Source organism: Micromys minutus (assembly GCF_963924665.1).
Source record: "Micromys minutus genome assembly, chromosome: 15".
Lineage (NCBI taxonomy): Eukaryota > Metazoa > Chordata > Mammalia > Rodentia > Muridae > Micromys > Micromys minutus.
The window spans coordinates 7,507,536-7,528,184 of NC_137984.1; the positions used below are offsets into that span (position 1 = coordinate 7,507,536).

The 20,649-nt window shown below is 43.6% G+C and overlaps 1 protein-coding gene across 1 annotated transcript in view; it reads right to left on the bottom strand.

Annotated features, from left to right (window-relative positions):
* Window positions 1–671: 671 nt before the first annotated feature.
* TPD52L1 (TPD52 like 1) overlaps window positions 672–20,649 on the bottom strand; it is an 87,686-nt gene continuing 67,708 nt past the window's right edge. The window contains exons 4-8 of the mRNA XM_080929588.1: window positions 14,347–14,448; window positions 10,985–10,999; window positions 9,156–9,194; window positions 6,313–6,373; window positions 672–1,180 (exon numbers count right to left, since the gene is read on the bottom strand). Of these exons, the coding sequence (XP_080785714.1) occupies window positions 1,052–1,180; window positions 6,313–6,373; window positions 9,156–9,194; window positions 10,985–10,999; window positions 14,347–14,448 (346 nt within the window). The 3' untranslated portion in view covers window positions 672–1,051. The remainder of the gene's footprint in view (window positions 1,181–6,312; window positions 6,374–9,155; window positions 9,195–10,984; window positions 11,000–14,346; window positions 14,449–20,649) is intronic.

Below are 20,649 nucleotides of genomic sequence, written 5' to 3' on the forward strand. Positions count from 1 at the left end.
AAGACAGCTCACCTACAAATGCTGGGTATGGTATTCTGGTCCAAAACTTGTTCATGGGCGTCACATGTAAGGATGCTCACACAATTCACTGGAGATTTCAGTTGTTTTACTTAATAGGTCTATTGGCATATTTTTAAAATATGCCATAGGTTTTATCCCTCCTCTCAAACAACGGTCAGGTCACCATTGTGAAGAAGAGAAGTACATATGTAAAAGATACAAGAGGCCGCTGGAGGCTCTTTGTCGGTGTAGTTTCATGCATGGGAACAACATATAAATTGGAAATTCGTAGCTTCCTCTGTGTTTCTCTTCTCAGCTGCTCCCTCCCTGAGTATCTACTGTCCTAGGCAGTCTGGAGGGAATTTTAGAGTCGAGGCTGTTGTAGCATCCTTAGATGATCATTGATCTTAGAGCCTTATCTATCCTGTTCATCGGATTAGAAGTTGATGTAGAAGCGCCCCTAGAGGATCATTGCTGCCAACACTAAGTCATCGGTAGGCGGCCCTGACTAACCAGAGAAATAAAAGATCCAGTCATCATTAAAATGAACTACTTTAATGACTTAAATAAGTGTACATAATTGATGTGAGAGAGATCACAAGCAACTTGGTGAAGTTTGTAGTGACTTGGCCCACTGCTGGAGACAGTCATTAAATAGTGCCATCTGTCACTCTGCAGACTGACAACAGTACGTTACTCAGCACTCAGTAAGTTACTCACATTCACATCAGTATGGAGACCGAGCCAGAACCAAAGCTAATGTTGAGTAGCTTCATGTTTGGGAAATATACATTGAGTTACACAGACAAGAATTAGGACCAATTATGACCTTGCTCCAGGTTGTCTATTTCAAAAGATGACATTTGTAAATGCTCCTGAGGAGTGGTCAAGTGGTCTATCACCAACACAAGTGCAAATAGAAATCATTTTATTAAACTTTTTGGAAACCCCATTTAAATAACAATATCAAAACTTGGGGTTCCCAGTAGGATTTTGGTCTTCATATCAGCGGATGAGCAGGCAGATTGACCAGCAGCAGCCCAGGCTGGACCTAGCACTGCAGCTCTTCGTCTCTGGTCTGCCGGAGGCCTGCTGAAGCATTCTGGGAGCTGGCGTGTGCTGTGGAGTTCAGGACCTCCTCAAAACTGCCACCACTGTGGTTTGTCCCGCCTACTTTCGTCTGAAACGGGCAGGTAGAGAAAATCCAGTTAGTTTTTCATGATTTTTGTAACGTTCTTTAAAATAAGAGTGCCAGAAAGTTTAATTTCTTTTGAGTTCAGACATAACTGTTCTTCGTCAGAGGCGCATGAAGTTAGCGAAGTTAGTTTCTTTTATGTTTCAAAATAGTATTCATCTTGGATCTGGGATAAAATTCCAAACTTTAATTTCACGCAAGTTTAGCATTCTGTATCTCTTGCACTTGTAAAATTCTAATCCTGGTAGGAATATAAATAATCAGATCTGCAGAGGGACAACACCTGTCTCTATTCATTTAGAAAATTTATTCAATCAAATTGGAATCGGATCTTAGGTTAATTCTCATCCTTACGTGACTTCTACTTAGGTTTCTACTTGAGACATAACTAGTGGCCAATCCTAATTTCTGAAAATGCCTCGTATTTGTATGTGTGTGTGTGCATCTTCATGTGGTCATGAACACATGTTGTGTGTTGGTGTGCATGTATATATTGTGTGTATGCATGTGGAGGCCACAGGATAACCTCAGGTGCTGTTCCTCAGGTCCCACCCATCTCCCCACCTCCCCTACCCCCTTTTTTCCAGACAGGCTTTCTTTGGCCTGGAATTCTCCAAAGAGGCAAGGCTGGCTGGCCAGAAAGCCTCAGGGATCTGCCCATTCCACCTTCCCTGGGGTAGGGTTACATTGCATATCTCTGTGCCCTGCATTTTTCACAGGAATTCTTGAAACTGAACTCTAGTCATGGTGCCTGCAAGTCAAGAAGTTCTTTACCTGCTTACTGACTTATCTCTCCAGCCTACCCCTGACAGCACCCTTTTTTATTGGGGGGGTGTATTTTGTTTTGTCCTGAGCAGTAGGAATTTCATCTTTCCAGGCAAGTAACAAAATCCCCGAGAATACTATGTCATGGTTTGAAGAAAATGGCACCTATAGGCTCATAGGGATTGGCACTATTAGGAGGTGGGGCCTTGTTGGGGTAGGTGTGGCCTGTTGGAGTGGGTGTGCCCTTCTTGGAGTAGGTGTGGCCTGTTGGAGTGGGTGTGGCCTTCTTGGAGTAGGTGTGGCCTGTTGGAGTGGGTGTGGCCTGTTGGAGTGGGTGTGTGGAGGAGGAAGTGGGGCAGAGATCTTATTCTCTATGCCCACTGTGACTCAGTCTCCTGCTGCCTGTGGGTCAAGATGTAGACCTCTCAGCTCCTTCTCTAGCACCATGCCTGCCTGCACGCTGCCATGCTTCTCACCATGGTGGTAACTGACTAAACCTTGAAACTGTAAGTTGTCACCAATCAAATGTTCTCTTTAATAAGAGTTGCTATTTATTCACAATTAAATGGCTTATTAGATCCTTTTGTAAGAGTTGGTCGTGGTGTCTCTTAACAGTAGCTGTCGTAACTCAGACACTCTATGACGGGTCTCTTTTGTGTCCTTTTTTTTTTATTGACTCTGTAGAAACAGAAGTCAGTTTGTATTTTAAACATGTGCTTAAGTATTCTGAATGACTGTTAATTGAAAAGCTCTTAAAACCAATGTTTTATATTCTAAAATATGCACTGCAAATTTGAGCATCCACAATGTGTAAAAACAACACACAAAAGGAAAGACAAGGCTGCTACTGCTGACCAAAGTCCACAGCAAAGTGAAACAGACATGAGCACAACATAGGAAGGTGTCCATGTTGTCTGGCCTGCCCTTTGAAAACTTAACTGGACAGGACTAGAGAGGTGGCTCAGTGGTTGGGAACACTTACTGCTCTTGAAAAGGACCCAGGTTTGGATCCCATCACCCCCATGGTAGCCTATAACCATCCATAGCTTCAGTTTCAAGGGATCTGAAGCACTCTTCTGACCAACATGGGCGCCAGGCATATTTGCGGTACACAGACATACATATGGGTAAAACATTCACACACAGAGAATAAAATTAAGAAGACATTTATAAAACCTTACCCAGGGTATAAGAGCAGTCCATTCATAAAAAAAACTTAATTCAACTGTTATAAAAATAATTTTGCCTTTTAAATTCAGTTATTAAATTGACTTTTCTACATTGCTTAGATCATGCATTTATTTATTTATATGTTTATTTACCCCAGAGTCTCCCCTATGTATCCCAGACTGGCCTGTCACTTTACATAGGCCAAGCTGACCTAGAACTCTAATTCCCCTGCCTGAGCTGGCAGTACTGTTTCTTTCCTGAGAGGAACAAGCAGAATTAATTTAATATAATCTACTATGCTGAGTACTAGTTGCTTTGGGGTTTTGAAATTTTGAATTCTCACCAGACCTAGAAGCACATGCCTTTAGTCCCAGCACTCAGGAGACAGACGCAAGTGAATCTGTGAGTTTGAGACCCGGCTGGCTCAGATAGTGAATTCTAGGACAGTTGAGGCTACATAAATAGACCCTGACTTAAACCCCACCCCTGCAATTTAAATTTTCTTTCTAGCTGTTTAGTAATAGAAATCACATAGTAATATGTCAGGTGAATAATGATGTTTCCCTTTAGACTTTTCTTCATGTAGCCTCTTTTGTTCTCTCAAATCCACATAGAAAGACGGAAGAGGTGCCTTTTAGAAACTCTCTGGCAAGCGGGACGCAGGTTTCCTACCCAGGTGTGTTTGGTGCCTGACTGATTCTTCGGTAGAACACGGACACAGACAGTGGGCCTCTTTTGCACCTCTCTTTTTGTGATATTTTTTACATCTAAGGATTTGTCACCTTTTCCCTGGAATTATCATTGTTCTTGCCAATTCCATTTGAACCGCAGGGTTGGGCTACTAATCTCTTCGAATAACTGGGAGTACACAAGGCATCAAAAAGCGTCATGTAATGAATCCATCTTTAGTTTTTGAGGGTCTGATTTTGACTGTGTGACATATTCATTAAAGAATAAGCACACTCAAACCATGGTCCGCGTGGCAGAGATGAAGGTTGGGAAGCTGGGTGTTGGGCTTGTGATGAGACAGACATGGTTGGACACACAATGCCCTTTTGTAGGCACTGGCTCTGCATCTGCCTGCTTAGGGAGGAACAGCGAGAGTTCTGGTTGGCTCTACAGGTGACGCCAGACCAGGTGTCCTCAAGAATAGATTGCCAGTGTTGGCAGCAGTAAGTTCTCTATGATTATAATGAACTGGAAAGCTCCCCATAGACTATCAAAGTGTTCACTGAGCTGGAGACCGGAGAAAAACTGGCTTGGAACAGTGCCCTGTGGTGCGTGCCAGATTGCCTCTGCCCTTCACAGTAGGACTTTTTTTTAATTCCTCGACCATAAGCATGACCTTGATCCCTGTCCAGTGTGTGTGTGTGTGTGTGTGTGTGTGAATATCCAAGCTGAAAGTGGAGTTTGTGGAGTGTGTGCCTGGAAGAACAACACAGAGGCTTCTATTCTTCCTTACTGAGCGGGTCCCTCCAGAGAAATCAGCTTTGAGGCTCCTAAGTAGAGGCTGATATGAAAGCTTAGGAGAGTTAGAATGCAACAGGCTATAGAGAGCAAGTAAACTATGGGAAGGAGACTTTAATGTATCTAGTATTTGCTCTGAGCACAGGGAGTGAATGAGAAGTGTCTGTTGATGGAGTGGGAGGCTGCTTGCCGGTCTCAGCACAGCATAGCCTCTGACGGGCTGCATGGTTATGTGCCTGTCTGAAGGAGGAGACAAGCATGTGTCTTCTGGCTGCGTGAGGAAGAAACAGTAAGAGGCTGAGACTGGGACTTCAGACACTTACACCACACAGGAACCATGAGCTTACCCGTTTCCTAAAAGCAAATGAAAATGTGTTGTTCTTGATTTCTTCTTTGGCTTCTTTCTATCCCCCTCTAAAGGAGGCTGAAAACCAGACCTCCTCCTCCATCAGAACTCCTCTAACAAGACACGGAGCCTATGCTTGTGAGCTGACATGACGCTTAAATGCAAATGTCCAGAAACTGACTTGGGATTCTGTGGCCTCTTATTTTGATACAAGATGTTCTATGGAGTGGGATTCTGTGGCCTCTTATTTTGATACAAGATGTTCTATGGAGTGGGATTCTGTGGCCTCTTATTTTGATACAAGATGTTCTATGGAGTGGGATTCTGTGGCCTCTTATTTTGATACAAGATGTTCTATGGAGATATTCACACTGTGTTGCCGTTTTTTTAAGGTCCTACTTGACGGGACACCTTAATGGCTCCCACTGGTCCTTACACATTGCCCCAAAGAGAAAAACTTGGCAATGCTGATGGCAGTGGATTGTAATCACTGAACGATGACTCTATTCTGAGCTCATCACAGACCTAGGAAAGGACACCTTGTGAAAGGCCCTCGTTTAAGGAAGAGCCTCAAGTGTAAATCATTGAAACCAGACACCCTGGCGGACTCCACCGTGTAGCACATGTGTGGTTGATATGGTGAGGGTCTGGAGGCAGTTAAACCATTACCATCTTGATCTATAGATCCCAGTAATCATAAAACATAGCAATGGAGTGCCTACAAGATAGTAATTATTTAAGATGTAATAACATTTATCTTAGGTGGCGTCTTCCAAAAGATTCTCATAATAACTGATTTTCCTGTTTTACATCTATGCCTTTAAAGCCAAGATTAGTTTTTCTCTTGCCTCTTCCTCCCTCTCTGCAGATTGTGCTTGGACGGTTTATGAAAGTTTAACACCCAGCATGGAATGGGCATAGTTTCAGTTGTTCTCCAGGAAACAGCTGTGATACCCACTCTGTGCTCTGGTCAGGATGTTAGCTTAGTAGATAGTCTGAGAGGCTGATGGCAGAGGGTGGCATTAGGGCACACGGCAAACAGTTTGAGTTTGCTAATTTAGGCCCAGATCAGAAAATCTGCGAGCTCCTGTGGAAACTTCATTAAGTGTTGAATGAAAACCCACTTCAGCTTCATGAGCAATCTATCCCTGAGTGGCTCGGAGTCAACTCTAAGGATGCAGGAACACACTTCACTGCTGGGCTTATCCACAGGTCTCTCTGGGAGGAAAAGGCCTGTCCTTGAGCACCTCTACCCTCCTAGCTACAGGGAAGGGTCATGGCCCTACCTTGCCTGCAGCTCTAATGGTGGCAATGACTAGGCTGTCCTGAGAAAATGGACCCAATCACACACAAGTCACTTCATCTGTACCTTGAGGCTTGTAACAGTTGTCTCAACCCTCTCCTCAAATGATTTGAAAGTAGGAGAATTCCTAAAATAAGAAAAGAGAGGTCAGCTCTTACGGCCCACTGTCTTAGCAACCACGCTGTTTGATTCTCAGCTCTTGTTTGTAAATAGCACTTCTGCACAGAGCTGGCAGTCAGCCTGTGACCTGTACCAACCATGTCTTAAGTGTGCTTTATTCCTGCTCAGCTAGGCCCAGAAACAAAGGTATAGCATACGTCGAAGTAAAAGGCCCAGATACCTGCCTGTGCGATAAATAGCATAGCACGTGGCAATGATCCAACTATAGTAAGGCCATATCTGCTGGTATAGCGTCAGGAAATTGAGTGGTGAATGAAAACCCACATCGCTTTCATGAGGAAGTCATTTTCAGTGGACTGATGGCTAATTTTGTATTAATGTATTGTGTTTCTGCCACAACAGTCCTCTTCATGACTCATTTTTTATTTGTTTGTTTAGCAGACAGTGGAAGCTATGTTTAAAAGTCTTGCAAGTTTAACTTGGAAAGTTAAAGACTTTTTGTTTTCAGTAAATATGAGACAAGACGAATAGCTCAAGGAGGAAAAAAAATGTTCCTGGCTTTTCTCCTTCTCTGCCTCAAAAAAGAATGACGTTGACAAATTGCGGGAAGTAATGTTTCTGAAAGTTGGTGCTCTCCTTGTTTTAGGGTGGACGCCCTGCCCCATCACTTCTAGATCGTTCCTTTGTTAGCTGTGCGCATTGTTCTCCCATCCTCTTAGGAGATGGAGCCTACGTTATAGGCAGTTTATTTATGACTCAATATCATATCATTTATCTTCCATCTTCTGGCTTTCGGTCATATGGTGCTTTTTTTATATTATTTTTACTTTTGGATTGGCCCACAAAAGTATCACTGCATTTATACATTGATATCACTAAATCCAATTAAAAACACAGAAGGTAAGCCAAGATGTATCTTAAATTTTGCACATCTTAGTAACAAGTGCTATTATATTCAAGTCAAACGATTCAATTAAATTTCGTTATATTTGATAAGCTGCTTGTTCGTCCTTGAGTAAAGAGGACAGAGGAATGGCTTAGAGAGTCTTGGTAAGGGACCATGGCTAGGATATTTGGGATTCGATGTTAGGTGTGGGAGAGCCATGGATTTAGGATGGTCAACAGGCAACCAGAGTGCAAAATCTATTCCCCGGGTCTTGGCTTTGCTGAGGATTGCTCCTGCAACTTTGTCAGTCCCATGGCTAAAAATGTACCCGCAGGGCTCATGACTCAAATATTAGTCAAGTTCCGGTGAGTAATCCTTCATAATAACCCTCTTCTGTGGTGGAATTATATGTGTGTGACTCAAAATTCTATAGTGTGGCACTTCATTTTCTCTTCAGGCTTTATTAGTCTGAGCCTGCCTACGTGACATCCATCAGTTATGTGGGCCTACGGTGGGTAGGCAGGTAAGATGGATGCTTTGTGGATCTGTTAGATTGGTAAACTTCATTTCCTCTCAAACATAACTTCAGAACATCCATGAAATTGCCCCTTGCCCTTTAGGACAGAAGATGGATTTCTGATTCACAGAGTGAAGCTTTGTTTTAGCAAATACTTCTTTGGACACCCAGATGTAAACTTAGTCAACGAGCTACATACAAGCCTTGTGTTGGACTATTCAGCCTGGGTGCCTTACGGGAGCTGCTAACAATTTGTTTGAAGATGAACTGAACAATCTTATTTCTACCAATTATGGAAAACCAAACACAGAGTTTACATTTCCCAACCAACGCATTGAGCAGATATCCCCAGTGTAGAAGAGACTTCATCGGACATTAAAGAATAAACATTTCTCTAATTAAATTACACCAGGATGCATGCCGAAGGACAGGGAGAGCTCCTTAATCAAATTTTATTACACATGTACGACCATAAACTACAGATGAATTTGCTTCCCAGGATCTTGGAAACTGAGTTCCCTCTGCAGTGACTAAACCGTACGTACAGTATGAGGCAGAGGGTGTGCAAATTCAGACTGAAGTGTGGGACGGTCATAGAGGCTGGCTGTGCTCCTTTACGGCACCGAGCCTGGGCTGCTGGCACATCCCTCAGGAGCATCATGGGAAGAGCAGCAAATCTGGTTCCAGCCTCTTTTTGTTTTTCTCAATACGGTGCAGTCACTGTCAGTGCAGTGGTTTTAGTGTGGCTGTAGCGTGGACTGTTGGCAGAACTGTACCACCGCCTGCCTGTTCTCATGCTTCCAGACTATCACCGCTAGGAATTTTGCTCTAATCATACTGTATATCACTCAGCCATGTTTCTCACCAGTAATCTGCCCAGGACTGTAGTGATCTGTCACCGTTAAACTCTCGGCAGACAACTGATCTCAAAATTTTAATGGCAGTCGTTCACAGGACTGTAACTCCATGAGTCTCCCAGTTTCTTTCTCTTTCTCCTGGGTTTACATTGAATCATGCAGATGTGTTTAGAATGCTCCCGACCTCTTGGTGCTTCATGTAGGTCACTGCTTTGGCCTTAAGTACATGCAAAGCAGTTCTTAGTTCCTTATAGCATGTGGTAAGGACATGGTGGTTGATATGTGTAGAGAGCCCTTGTCTCTGGTCTCAGGAAGAGTTGGATTTAAGGCTGAGTGTATGTCAGAACCCCAAGTCCAGAGCAAGCGGCCACCTTCCCTCCTGAAGATGGTCAGAAGGAAGCATGAGGCAGAACAAGGTACTTCAGCTAACCTCTCACCTATAGTGATATAGGGAATGAACCCACAAGTAAAAATAAAGTGCTCCAGTACATTCTGCATTAAAATGACATGAATATTTTGTGCACATTACCTCATGGCAGGCATACTTATGGAATGGCGGATGGAGTACCTTCAGGACAAAGCACATCAAAGGGAGGGAGAAGAAGATAGCATAATTTAGGATTGTGGGAAAGTCCTGGTTTCACAGTTCTAAAACAGCAGTTTTAAATATCCGAAGCATCCCTTGCCCACCCAACCAAGATGAGAGTTGTTTTCCCTGGGCATAAGTGGCCACAGCCAGCTTCTTAGAGTATAAGAAAAAAATAGATGAGGAATGGCCAAGGCCCCCTCTCCTTCCCAGGGGCCCTGCAGAAAATCCTTCCGCCTGACCATGGTCTCTACTCCTCACACTGGGTTAGAATGGAGAGCAGCACCAGGAAGGACAGCCAGGCAGGTAGATGCTAATGGTCCATTGGACAGAAGCTGTCCAGAGCAATGCAGATGGTTAAGAAAAGCAGTCTCAGGAAGCACATGCTAGGCTAGCACAGTTCAGCCCCATGATCAACACACACAGACGCACTCATGCATACACATTCATACGCATGCGCACACGCGTAAACGCATACATGTCAGCTGGAAGAAGACTTCTGCTTCCATTCTAGACTAATTGTCTAGAACAACTGGTACAAACGTAGCCACACCTGAGACTTTCAGGATCTTAATCCTCAGAGTAGCTAGCATTTTGTTGCCCTTTCATTGTGAGGTATATCTACTGAGTTTTCTCCAGAACTGGGGAGAGAGAGGCAGTGGGAAGAAACAAACTGGGTTCCATTATCCTGGCTTAGGGTTTGCTCTCCGGCCACATTTTAAACATAGACCCCGCTTTCTCTTCTCCCTAGAACAGCTGTACTCAACTTGCAGGGTTCAACCCCTTGCTGGCATTGAACAAGACTTTCTCAGGGCTGACCATGTGGGAACAGAGACATTTATATTATGATTCAAAACAGCAGCAAAATTACAGTGATGGAGTAACAAAGTGATTGTAAGGCTTAGGGGTTACCACAACACGAATAGGCTGCAAAGCACTGCGCTAGAGGCTAACAAGGCTTGGATCACACACCCCAGAAGCTATAAACTAACGCCATTGGGACGGGCAGCCTTCTTCTGAAATGTCAAGTCATTCAGGCAGCATTCGTAGCCTTCCAAAGACCACACATAGAAATTGCATTTAAAACACGCTACTACAGGAAATCCAGTATCACCAACCTGCTCATCTCATTAGATACAATATGGGGTGAGGGGGTGGGATTGGGGTGGATTAAGTCCATACTGTGATTCCAGAAAAAAATAAAGGTTTATGTTGAAGTTCTCAGTGATAGGTTTTCTGTGCTGATAAACCAATTCAAGCTGGATTAAAAAGTACATAAAAGCAGGTTTACTGGGGGCAACCTGTCATTTAGGCTGAAAGCCACCAACTTATTACCGCTCTAGTAAAAACAGAGAAATCGAAGTTCAGGCATCAGTGTGTTAAAGGAATTAGAAAAACAGGGAACTAGTTCTGTTTCTCAACTCCAGGTTCTGTAAGTTTGATCCAAAACAAACAGGTTTCTTTACTTCTCTGTATCCTAAGGACCATGTTGATGTTGGAAGACATGGTGCTGACAGGAGAGATCTCAGGCTAAGAGACTGTCTAGCAAATGAACCCAGAAGGGAGATGAATGTGTGGCTCAGTGAACTTCACTGGACTTGCAACTGGCCTCTTCCTTGTTAACATGCATGCTCCAGGTTAATGGTCTTGTTCTTCTGGCTGGGGCACACCATGAAGGGAGCTAAGAGCCAAGGGTAGAAGGGACTGGCAGGGGAGGAGGAAACTGTAGACCCTCTCACACAGCCTCCCAGACTCAACAATACTGTGCTTACCCAATAGAGTGAGACCTGCAGCCAGGCAGCATGGGAGAGAAGAATGGGGCAGAGTTAGCATGACTATCAAGACATGTGCCCCTTGTGGCTTTCATTCCTTTGTAAGAGCCCAAAAGAAAGGTTTAAGCAACTCCATTCACTTTTCTTTCGAGTACACAGTTAGCCTTCTCTGTGTGCTGAGGGGCAAGGGTCCCAGGACCTGAGTAGATATGGAAATCCCAGGATGCTTAAGTCCTGGATAGAGTCCCCCATACTTGCACATAGCTTCTATACTTATCACTTGCATTACTTGTGATGCCTGACACAGGGGAAAATTCATATGCCGTTTGCCAGCCTTGTTACTTAGAGAATCCGATCACAAAAATGTATACATGTCCAATAAAGATGCACTAAAACTTTTCAGCCTGTGGTTGGTGGGACCTAAAGACACAGAAACAACAGCTGACTGTCCTGACTTTTGAATGTGTCTTAATGACTTCTGTTCAACACTCTGTTAAATTGTTTCTTCAAGTGGCTTTTGTCAGGGCAATATACTGATGGCAAGGCTTCGTCATGTGCTTCCTCTGAACACTTGGTCCCTGCTGGGTCATGGTCTGGACAGATTCGCTGAGAACTCCAGAGAGGACCCAGTGTTGTTACAAGAACCAGCCCAACAGGTGACATGTCCTCAGACATCACCTCATGGAGATCACGTGACTTTAACACACACGTGGGGCAAGAGCAACTACTGCCGTTCACAAATGGGGGAAAAGCCTGACCATGGTCATGAATTTGGTCCTGGAGCACAGAGGAATGTTATAGTATTATGGATACAAATATAGGGTAACAGCATACTTTGAAACAACAGAAAGTTTAAAGTCAAGTGCATTTTAACATTTCCTACTATTCTTTTAAGAATTAACACATCAGTTTGAACAAAACCTAAAAACCCCTTACCCCCCTCTCATTTGATGGTATTCACCTGGAGAAAGTTTAGTCACTGTTTGTTTGAAAGCAATGGGGGTAGAGTCCCATACCTCATTATTGCTAGGCAATTGCTTTACTCCTGACAGAACTGTAGCCAAGGACCAGCTACTTCACAATGGAAACTGAATCTTCATATGACGTTGTAGTTAATGAATATCGTGGGACCCCTGAGACACGTTATGTACTGTGCTGAACCGAAGCACTTCAGAACAGGGGGGAAGGCAGCTGACAACTGTTCTTGTACCTGCTACAGTATGAACCAGAGAATACAACGTACGCTTGCCTTTGTTCCTCTCTATTTAGAAAGACACCTAGATAAATCCCGATTCTCTTCATGTAAAGACCACCTTGAGAGAGTCATATAATAAAGATTAAACTAGCATTTAAAGGCATAATACATGCCATACCCTGTAAGACCCCAAATGATGCTGCTTCTTGGGTTCCCCTCACTTTGATTTCACGGGATGGAACCCATGAGCTCCCTCATGTATGCAAAGTAAGTCGGCTACTGAGTTACAGCCCACGGTCCTCTCCTACACAGTTCACAAGGGAACACAGCCAGGTAGAAGATAATTGGTTGCATTCTGAAGCAGCCACTTCCACATGCCTGGCACGGAGGCAGATTCCTAGCCTCCACCCAATCCCCTCTGAGCACAGTCTTGGAGAGGTGCAATTTGGAAAAACATTTTCTTTTAAATGCTTCAGGGATGTTCATATGAACTCATAAGGATGGAGGAGCACTACTTGGCAGTTCTGTGTTAGGTTCTAGTGTCCAAGAGAAAGATTTCAACTGCACATGTAAAGACCAAACGTTAGGAACATGGCCAAATATATTTTCTCCTAGACGATGGGCAGAAGGGTCTTTCTTATGTAAGAGATATTTGTTCAGATGAAGAGTTTGATTCCACTGACAACAACTCAAACTTAATAAAATATAAATAATAATACAAAATCACATGCTGCCTCTGAAGGCTTTCAATGTCTTTTGATAATGTGGTATTAATTTAAAATGAAGATTAAACGATGGAGTGTGCCCATGTACGCATGAGCAATCACCTGTCCACATGAATACTTAGTTAAAATGCCTCAGGAATATAAAGCACAATCTAACAGCCTTTCACGTAAAGAACTAAATACAAGGACATGAATACTTCTTTCTAGGTATCAAAGCTTCAAAAATAATAGTTTAAGAAATATAGAGGAGAAACTTAAAAGGTTCCAATTTAAAAAGTAATTCGGGGTGTGCACTGCTGGCTCCCGCATTTAATCCCAGCCCTTAGGAGGCAGAGGCAGGTGGATCTCCGTGTTTGAGGCCAGGCTGGAGTCCAACTGAGTTTGAGAACATCTGGAACTACACAGAGCAACCTTTTTCTCTGGGGGAAAAATGGTCTAGGAGAAAAATAAAATTGATTTCTAAAGAAGGATCTCCTAAGCTACATCAGTCCATGCAAAATAAATGGACAGGCATTTAAACATTGCAAATATGACAGTAATAATACTGTGAAGCCTTCCCACCCATATAGTATGAGATAAAATTATCCTATACAACACTGTTTTCTCTGTTTCTACAGTAAGGACGCTAGGTGTAGTTCAGGATCTATCTTCATGGTCTCTTCTCTGTAAACGGAGACCTGTCCCATGGAGTGTATTTACTTAAAGCTTTTACTGCTGTTGGAGAGTATATAAATGCAGAGATATAGATATGATGATTTAGTGACTAAAAATTAAGGTGTAAAAATGACTAATGATTCTCGATATACTGGTAAAGAAAAAAGACTACCAGAAGTATAAGACAAATAGTATTAATTTTAATAAAGAATATACCAGATAGTTGAATAAAAAAAAATGTAACCCGCAGTAATTTATCAGAGCAGATCCCATGGAATATTTTCCTGTATCATTTAAATCAAGATATATGGTGCTTAACATGCATTGTCAGCTCGGTTAGATTTAGACAGTATGGAATGTGTCTGGACCCGTGTGTCTCTTTGTCTAGAAGGCTGTTTCTGGACAGGCTTAACTGAGGAGGTAAGACCCCCAACCCCAGGGGCTCCAGAACTGACAAGAGCCTTTCTGCCTCCTGACCAGGGGTATCAGGCGACCAAATGCCTCAAAACCCCCGCTGCCAACACGACTTCCTGGTGGGAAGGGACTACACCTTCAAACTATCAAACAAAATGAACTGTGTTCCCAGCAAAGAGAGAAGTTAATAACCCTTTCTCACTCCCTCTCACTTCTGCCTTTATTGGTAGTAAGAGTATGGGTGGGGAGAGGCTTCTAAATTAACCTTCAAACAGAAAATATTAGACATGAAGATATATTTCTGTCACCAGTGTCACTTTACCCACTAAGGAAAGAATGGCCTCCCTATACACAGTGCTTTTCTGCCGGCCTACCTCATGTCTCCAAACTTCTTGCTGATGGCGGTTCCCACATTACTGAAAGCTGCTGTTGCCTTCTGCCCTGCGTGGCTCAGGGTTTCATGCGTTTTCTTGTACCTAGAATTAAAAGAGAGTCGTGGTAAGAGTCAGAACACAGCCCAAGAATAGAGTCATGTGACAATTCTGCATACCCATGAGAAAACGCCAAGAAAAGAAAAGACGAGAGTCTTGTGTGGTGATTTGGAAGAAAATGGCCCCCATGGGCCCATAGGGAGTGTCACTATGTGAGTGGGCATCTCAGCTCGTGCGGATCCTTGGCTGATACAATTTCTAGCTGGCAGAGGGAGCAGAGATGGAGGGAAGGGTGTTCAGAAGCCCCGCGAGAACTTATGGTAAATAAACCACACATTGACCTGCTACAAGGAGGCAGATCGGCTTTACTCAGTGACTCAAAGCTTTAAAGTTCTGGTGGACTGAGTCCTGGAACACTGAGAATGGGCAAAGGTCATTGGCTGGGGGCTTAGGGTGCCTTTAATGCCTCATTAGCATGGGGAGGCATTTCAGAAATCTCAAGCACTAGATGAGCAGGTTTTGTCTGGAGAAAGGAAACAGATCCTGTAAGCTCATTGAGGCTATGCGACATTCCTCAGGTAGAGGATAAGTGGAGAGCTTAGAATTCTCCAGGCAAGGTCAGAGAAGAAGCCCAGCTAATGTAGGGAGTCTCCTAATTGCACTGAGCCCAGAGGCAATCCAGCCATGGAGAACTTTGACCTGAATTACCAGCATTTCAGGACATCACTACTGGGAGGTGTGGCCTTGTTGGAGGAGGTGTGGCCTTTCTGGAGGAGGTGTGGCCTTGTTGGAGGAGGTGTGGCCTTGTTGGAGGAGGTGTGGCCTTGTTGGAGGAGGTGTGGCCTTGTTGGAGAGGGTGTGGCCTCACTGGAGGAGGTGTGGCCTTCCTGGAGGAGGTGTGGCCTTGTTGGCGATGACCTTTGAAGATCATGCTAGGCCTAGTGTATCTCACTCTTTGCCTGCTGCCTGTGGATCCAGATGTGGAACTCTCAGCGACCTCTCCAGCACCATGTCTGTCTTCATGCCGCCATGCTTCCCTTCATGACAATGATAGACTAAACCTCTGAACTGTAAGCCAGCCCCAGTTAAATATTTCCTTTATAAGAGTTCCCATGGTCATGGTGTCTCTTCTCAGCAATGAAACTCCAAGACAGTATTGTGACCTCAGTTTCTTCAAAGCACAGAATTGTTCTTGGAATGCACTTTCACCTCCCCGCTGGCGCAGTGAATAGGATTGGGTTTACTTCAGCTGTTGCTGTTCATGTGCCTCCGTGGAAAAATAAGTTTTGCCATGCACAGCCTTCCTTGTGACTGCACACTGTATTCAAGTGACTCTTCCTAACCCTCAGAGTATAAACTGTCTGATGCTCTGAGTAAAGTCGGCGATTGCTTGAGACTTTAGCCCACCTCACTTTTAGGTTCTCCACTTTCCACAGGTGCACGCCACCGACTAGAGAGATATATAGTAAGCAATGAAACAGAATTGAAAGACTAGGAGAGGGGTTGGAGAGATGGCTCAGTGGTTAAGAGCACTGACTGCTCTTCTGGGGGTCCTGAGTTCAATTCCCAACAAACACATGGTGGCTCACAACCATCTGTAATGGGGTCCTGGTGCCTTCTTCGGGTGTGTCTGAAGACAGTGACAGTATGCTCATATACATAAAATAAATAAATTTTAAGGAACAAAAGGGCAAGGAGAATTATGGGGATGTGGGAAATAAAAGGAGACCCTCCTTCATCCAGGAGCCAAAAAGTTACATCCCAATGAACAAAATTCTCTGTGAAGGCTCCTGTGTGGAGAAAACACCCCTTTTAGATGCTTTTAGATATATTTTAAAGAAAAACATTAAAATAACAAACAGCCACACTTAGGATCTTGGAGTTTAACCTTACTTCTTTCCTGGCTGTGAATCTGTAAATTTCAAAAGTATTTCACAAATAAGTCACTGGCTTGAAGTTTATTTATGACTCTGAAGAACAGATTGTGAATGGCGAGCCCTGGCTGGTGACAGGTTACACAACAAAGGAGTAGTCAGAAGATGGAAGAAAGGGCCCTCCAGAAAAATCTAATTTCATGTTTTGTTTTTTTCTCAAGGTGTCTGAAGATAGCCTATTCAAAGCACAATTTTACTTTTTACATTTTACATATATGACTTTACATTTTAATTGTGGTAAACCACCTGAAACCCAATATAAGCCTGGCTGTTTATACCTGATATAAAGCACTGAAATACAAGTTGCTGCTAATAAGAAGGCAGTTACCATAGTACTGAATATAGAGGCTTCGTGATAAGAATGTCGATCATTATCACATGAGGTTCTTTAGAACAAATGAACCGCTCAGAAGCATAAGAGTAGTGTACGGTACACTCAGTGAACTGGGCTCAACAGTGTTTAAATGTCCCACCCTTGGCCTTAAGAATAAAGAGTTTGGGGCTGCAGGGATAGCTCAGTGGTTAGGAGCATGCACCGTTCTTGTAGAGGACCACATCAGGCAGCACCTACATCAGGCTGCTCACAGCCACCTACAAGTCCTCGAGTCCTATTCGCGCGCGCTCGCGCACACACACACACACACACACACACACACACACACACACGTGCACATACTTTAAAAAGGAAATTATGAAAATAAAGAGGTCGTATTTACAAACAAACCAAAAAGAAATCTGGAATTCCTAGCCAGTTTGATTTCTACGACACTGGTAGGCTTTTCATGATGTAGTAACGGGGCCAGGAAACCAGACCTATTAGAAGTAGAGCAAAGAAATAGAACAGGGGCATTGCGGAGGAAGGAGAAGCCCAAGATGTACATGAGACACATTCGTGCACCACAACCGGGGACTTACAGTTGGCCGTATTCTAGCACTCTCCCTACCGACACCCAATTCTGATAGCACAATTTTGAAGAAAAAAAAAATCAAGAAGCAACTTTTTTCCTGTGCAAAATTCCCCCGTGCACTGTGGCAAGGAAATGCAGCAATCCATTAGCTGGAAGACCAGCATCACCTTTGACCTTTGTTCGTCCACCTCCATGCCAGCAAGAAGCCCTCCCGCCTCACTTCTATTTTCGCAGGAGAACTAGGTCCCGCCACTTCTCTTACTACCCCTGCTCTCGATCTGACACCAGCATGTACCTGGATCTTGTGACAGTGACCTAACAGAATAGTGACAGAACCAGCCATTGAAACAGCAAGGCAAGTCTCAATTTTTCTTCACAGTGTTCACCAGCTTTTCATCTGATGTAGAGAGAAATCCAGAGTCCACGCCCACCAACCTCCCTGGCCTCTCAACCTAACCATCCTCACTCTGCCTCTTCCTTGCTCATCCAGCTTCAGCCACCCTTACTGCCTCATTGCTCCCAGAGATTCCAGGCTCCATCCAACCTGGGCTACTCTGCTCTAATTACTGCTCTAATTTGTGATACCACTAAACTTGGCAAGGAAGGGATTAGGTTAGTGGCAATGTTCTACTTGGAAAGATTAAAAAGCCTGTACTCCAACGGAGACTAGAAGCCACCTTTCTCTACCCAATACAGCAACGGCTTCTTAGAGTCTTGGCCATGTGAATGGGAACATAAAAGAATTAAGGCCCAACCAGGAAGGCAAGGAAAAGAAAGAAAAGGCAATCATGGGAGGCTGAGAGAGTAATGTCTATGGACAGCCGCTCAGCAGTGACTCGAGAGGTCTGAAAGATACTTCAAAGGACACAGAAGAAAATATGACAAGAGTTACCATCACAGGGGGGCTGAGTTAGCCTAGAAAATTCCTTCTGATGTGTCAGTGTTGCATGTTTTAACAGCTTCTTGCAATTAGCCTGCATATTTACTTCTGTGGGCTGGTCTATGTACTTTAGCACTGTGCTTGAGAGGGCTTTGAATTTTGAGATAAGAGAATTTGTTTTTTGCACATGTGTAACACTCTGAATTTGATGGCTTAATTTAAAACTGGCTAGAAATAAGGTCATATTGTAAGCAGTAACGTTACATTGTTTTAAAGTCACTCCACTAATGGGAGTTAGGTATATATGAAGATTTGTGGACTTTTGTGTTAGTGATATTTATGGATCAACATTAAAAACGCATATTGTTTATTTTCACTTTTAATTTCACAGTCGCAGTGCAGCCTGTGCTTGGCTCAGTGCAGTATTAAGAATTCCAGGACTCTCGGTTTCCGAGAAGTAACTGGTAGCTCCATCCGGAACGTTTTGTCACTGTTTTCCTCTGCTCCTGCACATGTGTGGTGCTGAGAATGGAATTTGGGGTCTTGAGCCCTTAATGTTAAATCCGAAGGCCATTGGGTCTGAGTCCTTCAGATCACACAGGATGAATGGAGAGACAGAAGAGTGTGGTGGCTCCACGGTGACAGAGTTGGTACCTCCCTTCCCCCACAACGCCCTGTCGCCTTGGAGATGACATCGGGATGAGTTGGGTCAGCTTTTTATAGTTCCAGTTTCTTGTAGAGAAAATAACATCATATTTTAAGAATTTTAAGATGTGCAGGAGATTCCACCTCAAAATAAAGGTGAACAGAGCCTGAGAAACTCCACCTGAGGGCTTCTAGCCTCCATATGTGAGTGTGAACATGTGCACAAGCAACTGTGCACACACACACACACACACACAATTCTAAGGTGTGTGTGTGTGTGTGTATGTGTGTTTCATTTCTTACCTCCTCATTAGGTAAACTGTTTCTTAAGACTAGTTAGTAGTCATTTTGCACAATGCCTAGAATCAATAACCAGAAAAGATCTCCAGGGGTAGGCAGTGTGAGAAGGAGTTCTATGTGGGAAGTGATTACCAACACCATAGCAACCAAGGGCCTATGGGAAATCCGTCGTTGAACTCAGAGTTCTTAGAAGCTCTAAGGAGAACCACTTACAGCGCAGCCTACATGAACAGAACCTCAGGTTACGGACGTGGCATCCTGGTTGAACTTGATCTTAAACTGAGTGAGCTTAGCTCAAAGGTTGAGCACTTAGCAGCCAAGTAGGCTGTTTGGCCAGTACACAGGCCAACTACTGTCAAGAATTCTATTGGCTTTTTATATGGATTTCCTTGATAATTCACATAGGCCACATGATGTACAATTTCAAAAGACAGTGCGAATATTCAAGGGGAGAGCAGTGTGTGATTTGTACTTCAGCGTTTTCTATATATAACTAGAAGAAAGGACTATGACAACAACTGTTCTCACAAGCTATTCCACAGCAAGAACATTATGTCCCCTAAGAAGAGATGTAGAAGACTGCATTCTCTTAATGACTGTCTTTTTAACAGCTCACCAAGGACATACAAAACTATTTAGAATAATTTTCTTCCGAGCCCTTCTTAGTATGTTGTTAAAATATAAATTAATCACTTCTGTCTGGAAAAACAGGATCTACTTCTGCGTTTGTGTGATAAATAGCACCCCAAAAGTAAAGAGGACCAATGGCAAAGGATATTGGGCATACACAGCCTTCAAAATTAGGGTTTTAATCTTCATCAATACTTCTGGGTGCAGCAGAGTTGCAGAGCTCTCCTCACAAAGAGAGAAAGTTATCATCCAGACCATGGGGACCCAAAATAAAGGCCCACCAGCAAATAAGTCACAAACTGAACCCCACTTCTCAGGCACGGTGACTCTCTGAAACGCTGCAGGTTAGGCCAAATGAATTCTTTCTGTGTAGCTTAGTTCCTGTGCTTTTTCAGAAGGAGATGGAGGAGTTAAAATTCCTTTTTAAAGCCTCCTACCCTCTATGGACCTACCATTACGCTGTGGTACAATGCACAGAGGTCGATTAGTGGGAGACTTTCATGGGTTCACAAAGCAGAACGTTGAATAAATAAACAGGCATACTGGCTCTAAGCCACCCACCTGTACCCTGCCTCCTTGAAGCCCAAAAGACAATAAAAGTAGTTAGGTATGAACAAAATAGGCAAGAATGAGAACAACTACCTCCCCCCCCCCCCCCGCTCCACCCCGCCCACACGCATACACAGATAACCCCTTGTCCTGCTTCCGCAGTCCGGAACTATTTCTATAGAGGAGACAATCTGAGTCCATTATGTAACTATTCTTACTCACTTGGGTCCTATGGCAATTTGAATTGCTGAGGAAAACATGCCAAGATCTTTCATTAGCATACCATAGATTTTCTTTTCATTATAAATCAAGCTAAGTAGGTCATGGTTGCCTAATCATTATGCAGAGTATCGTCTCTGGGAGTCACACGTGTTCTCTGGGAGCTGAGATTCTTCTCAGT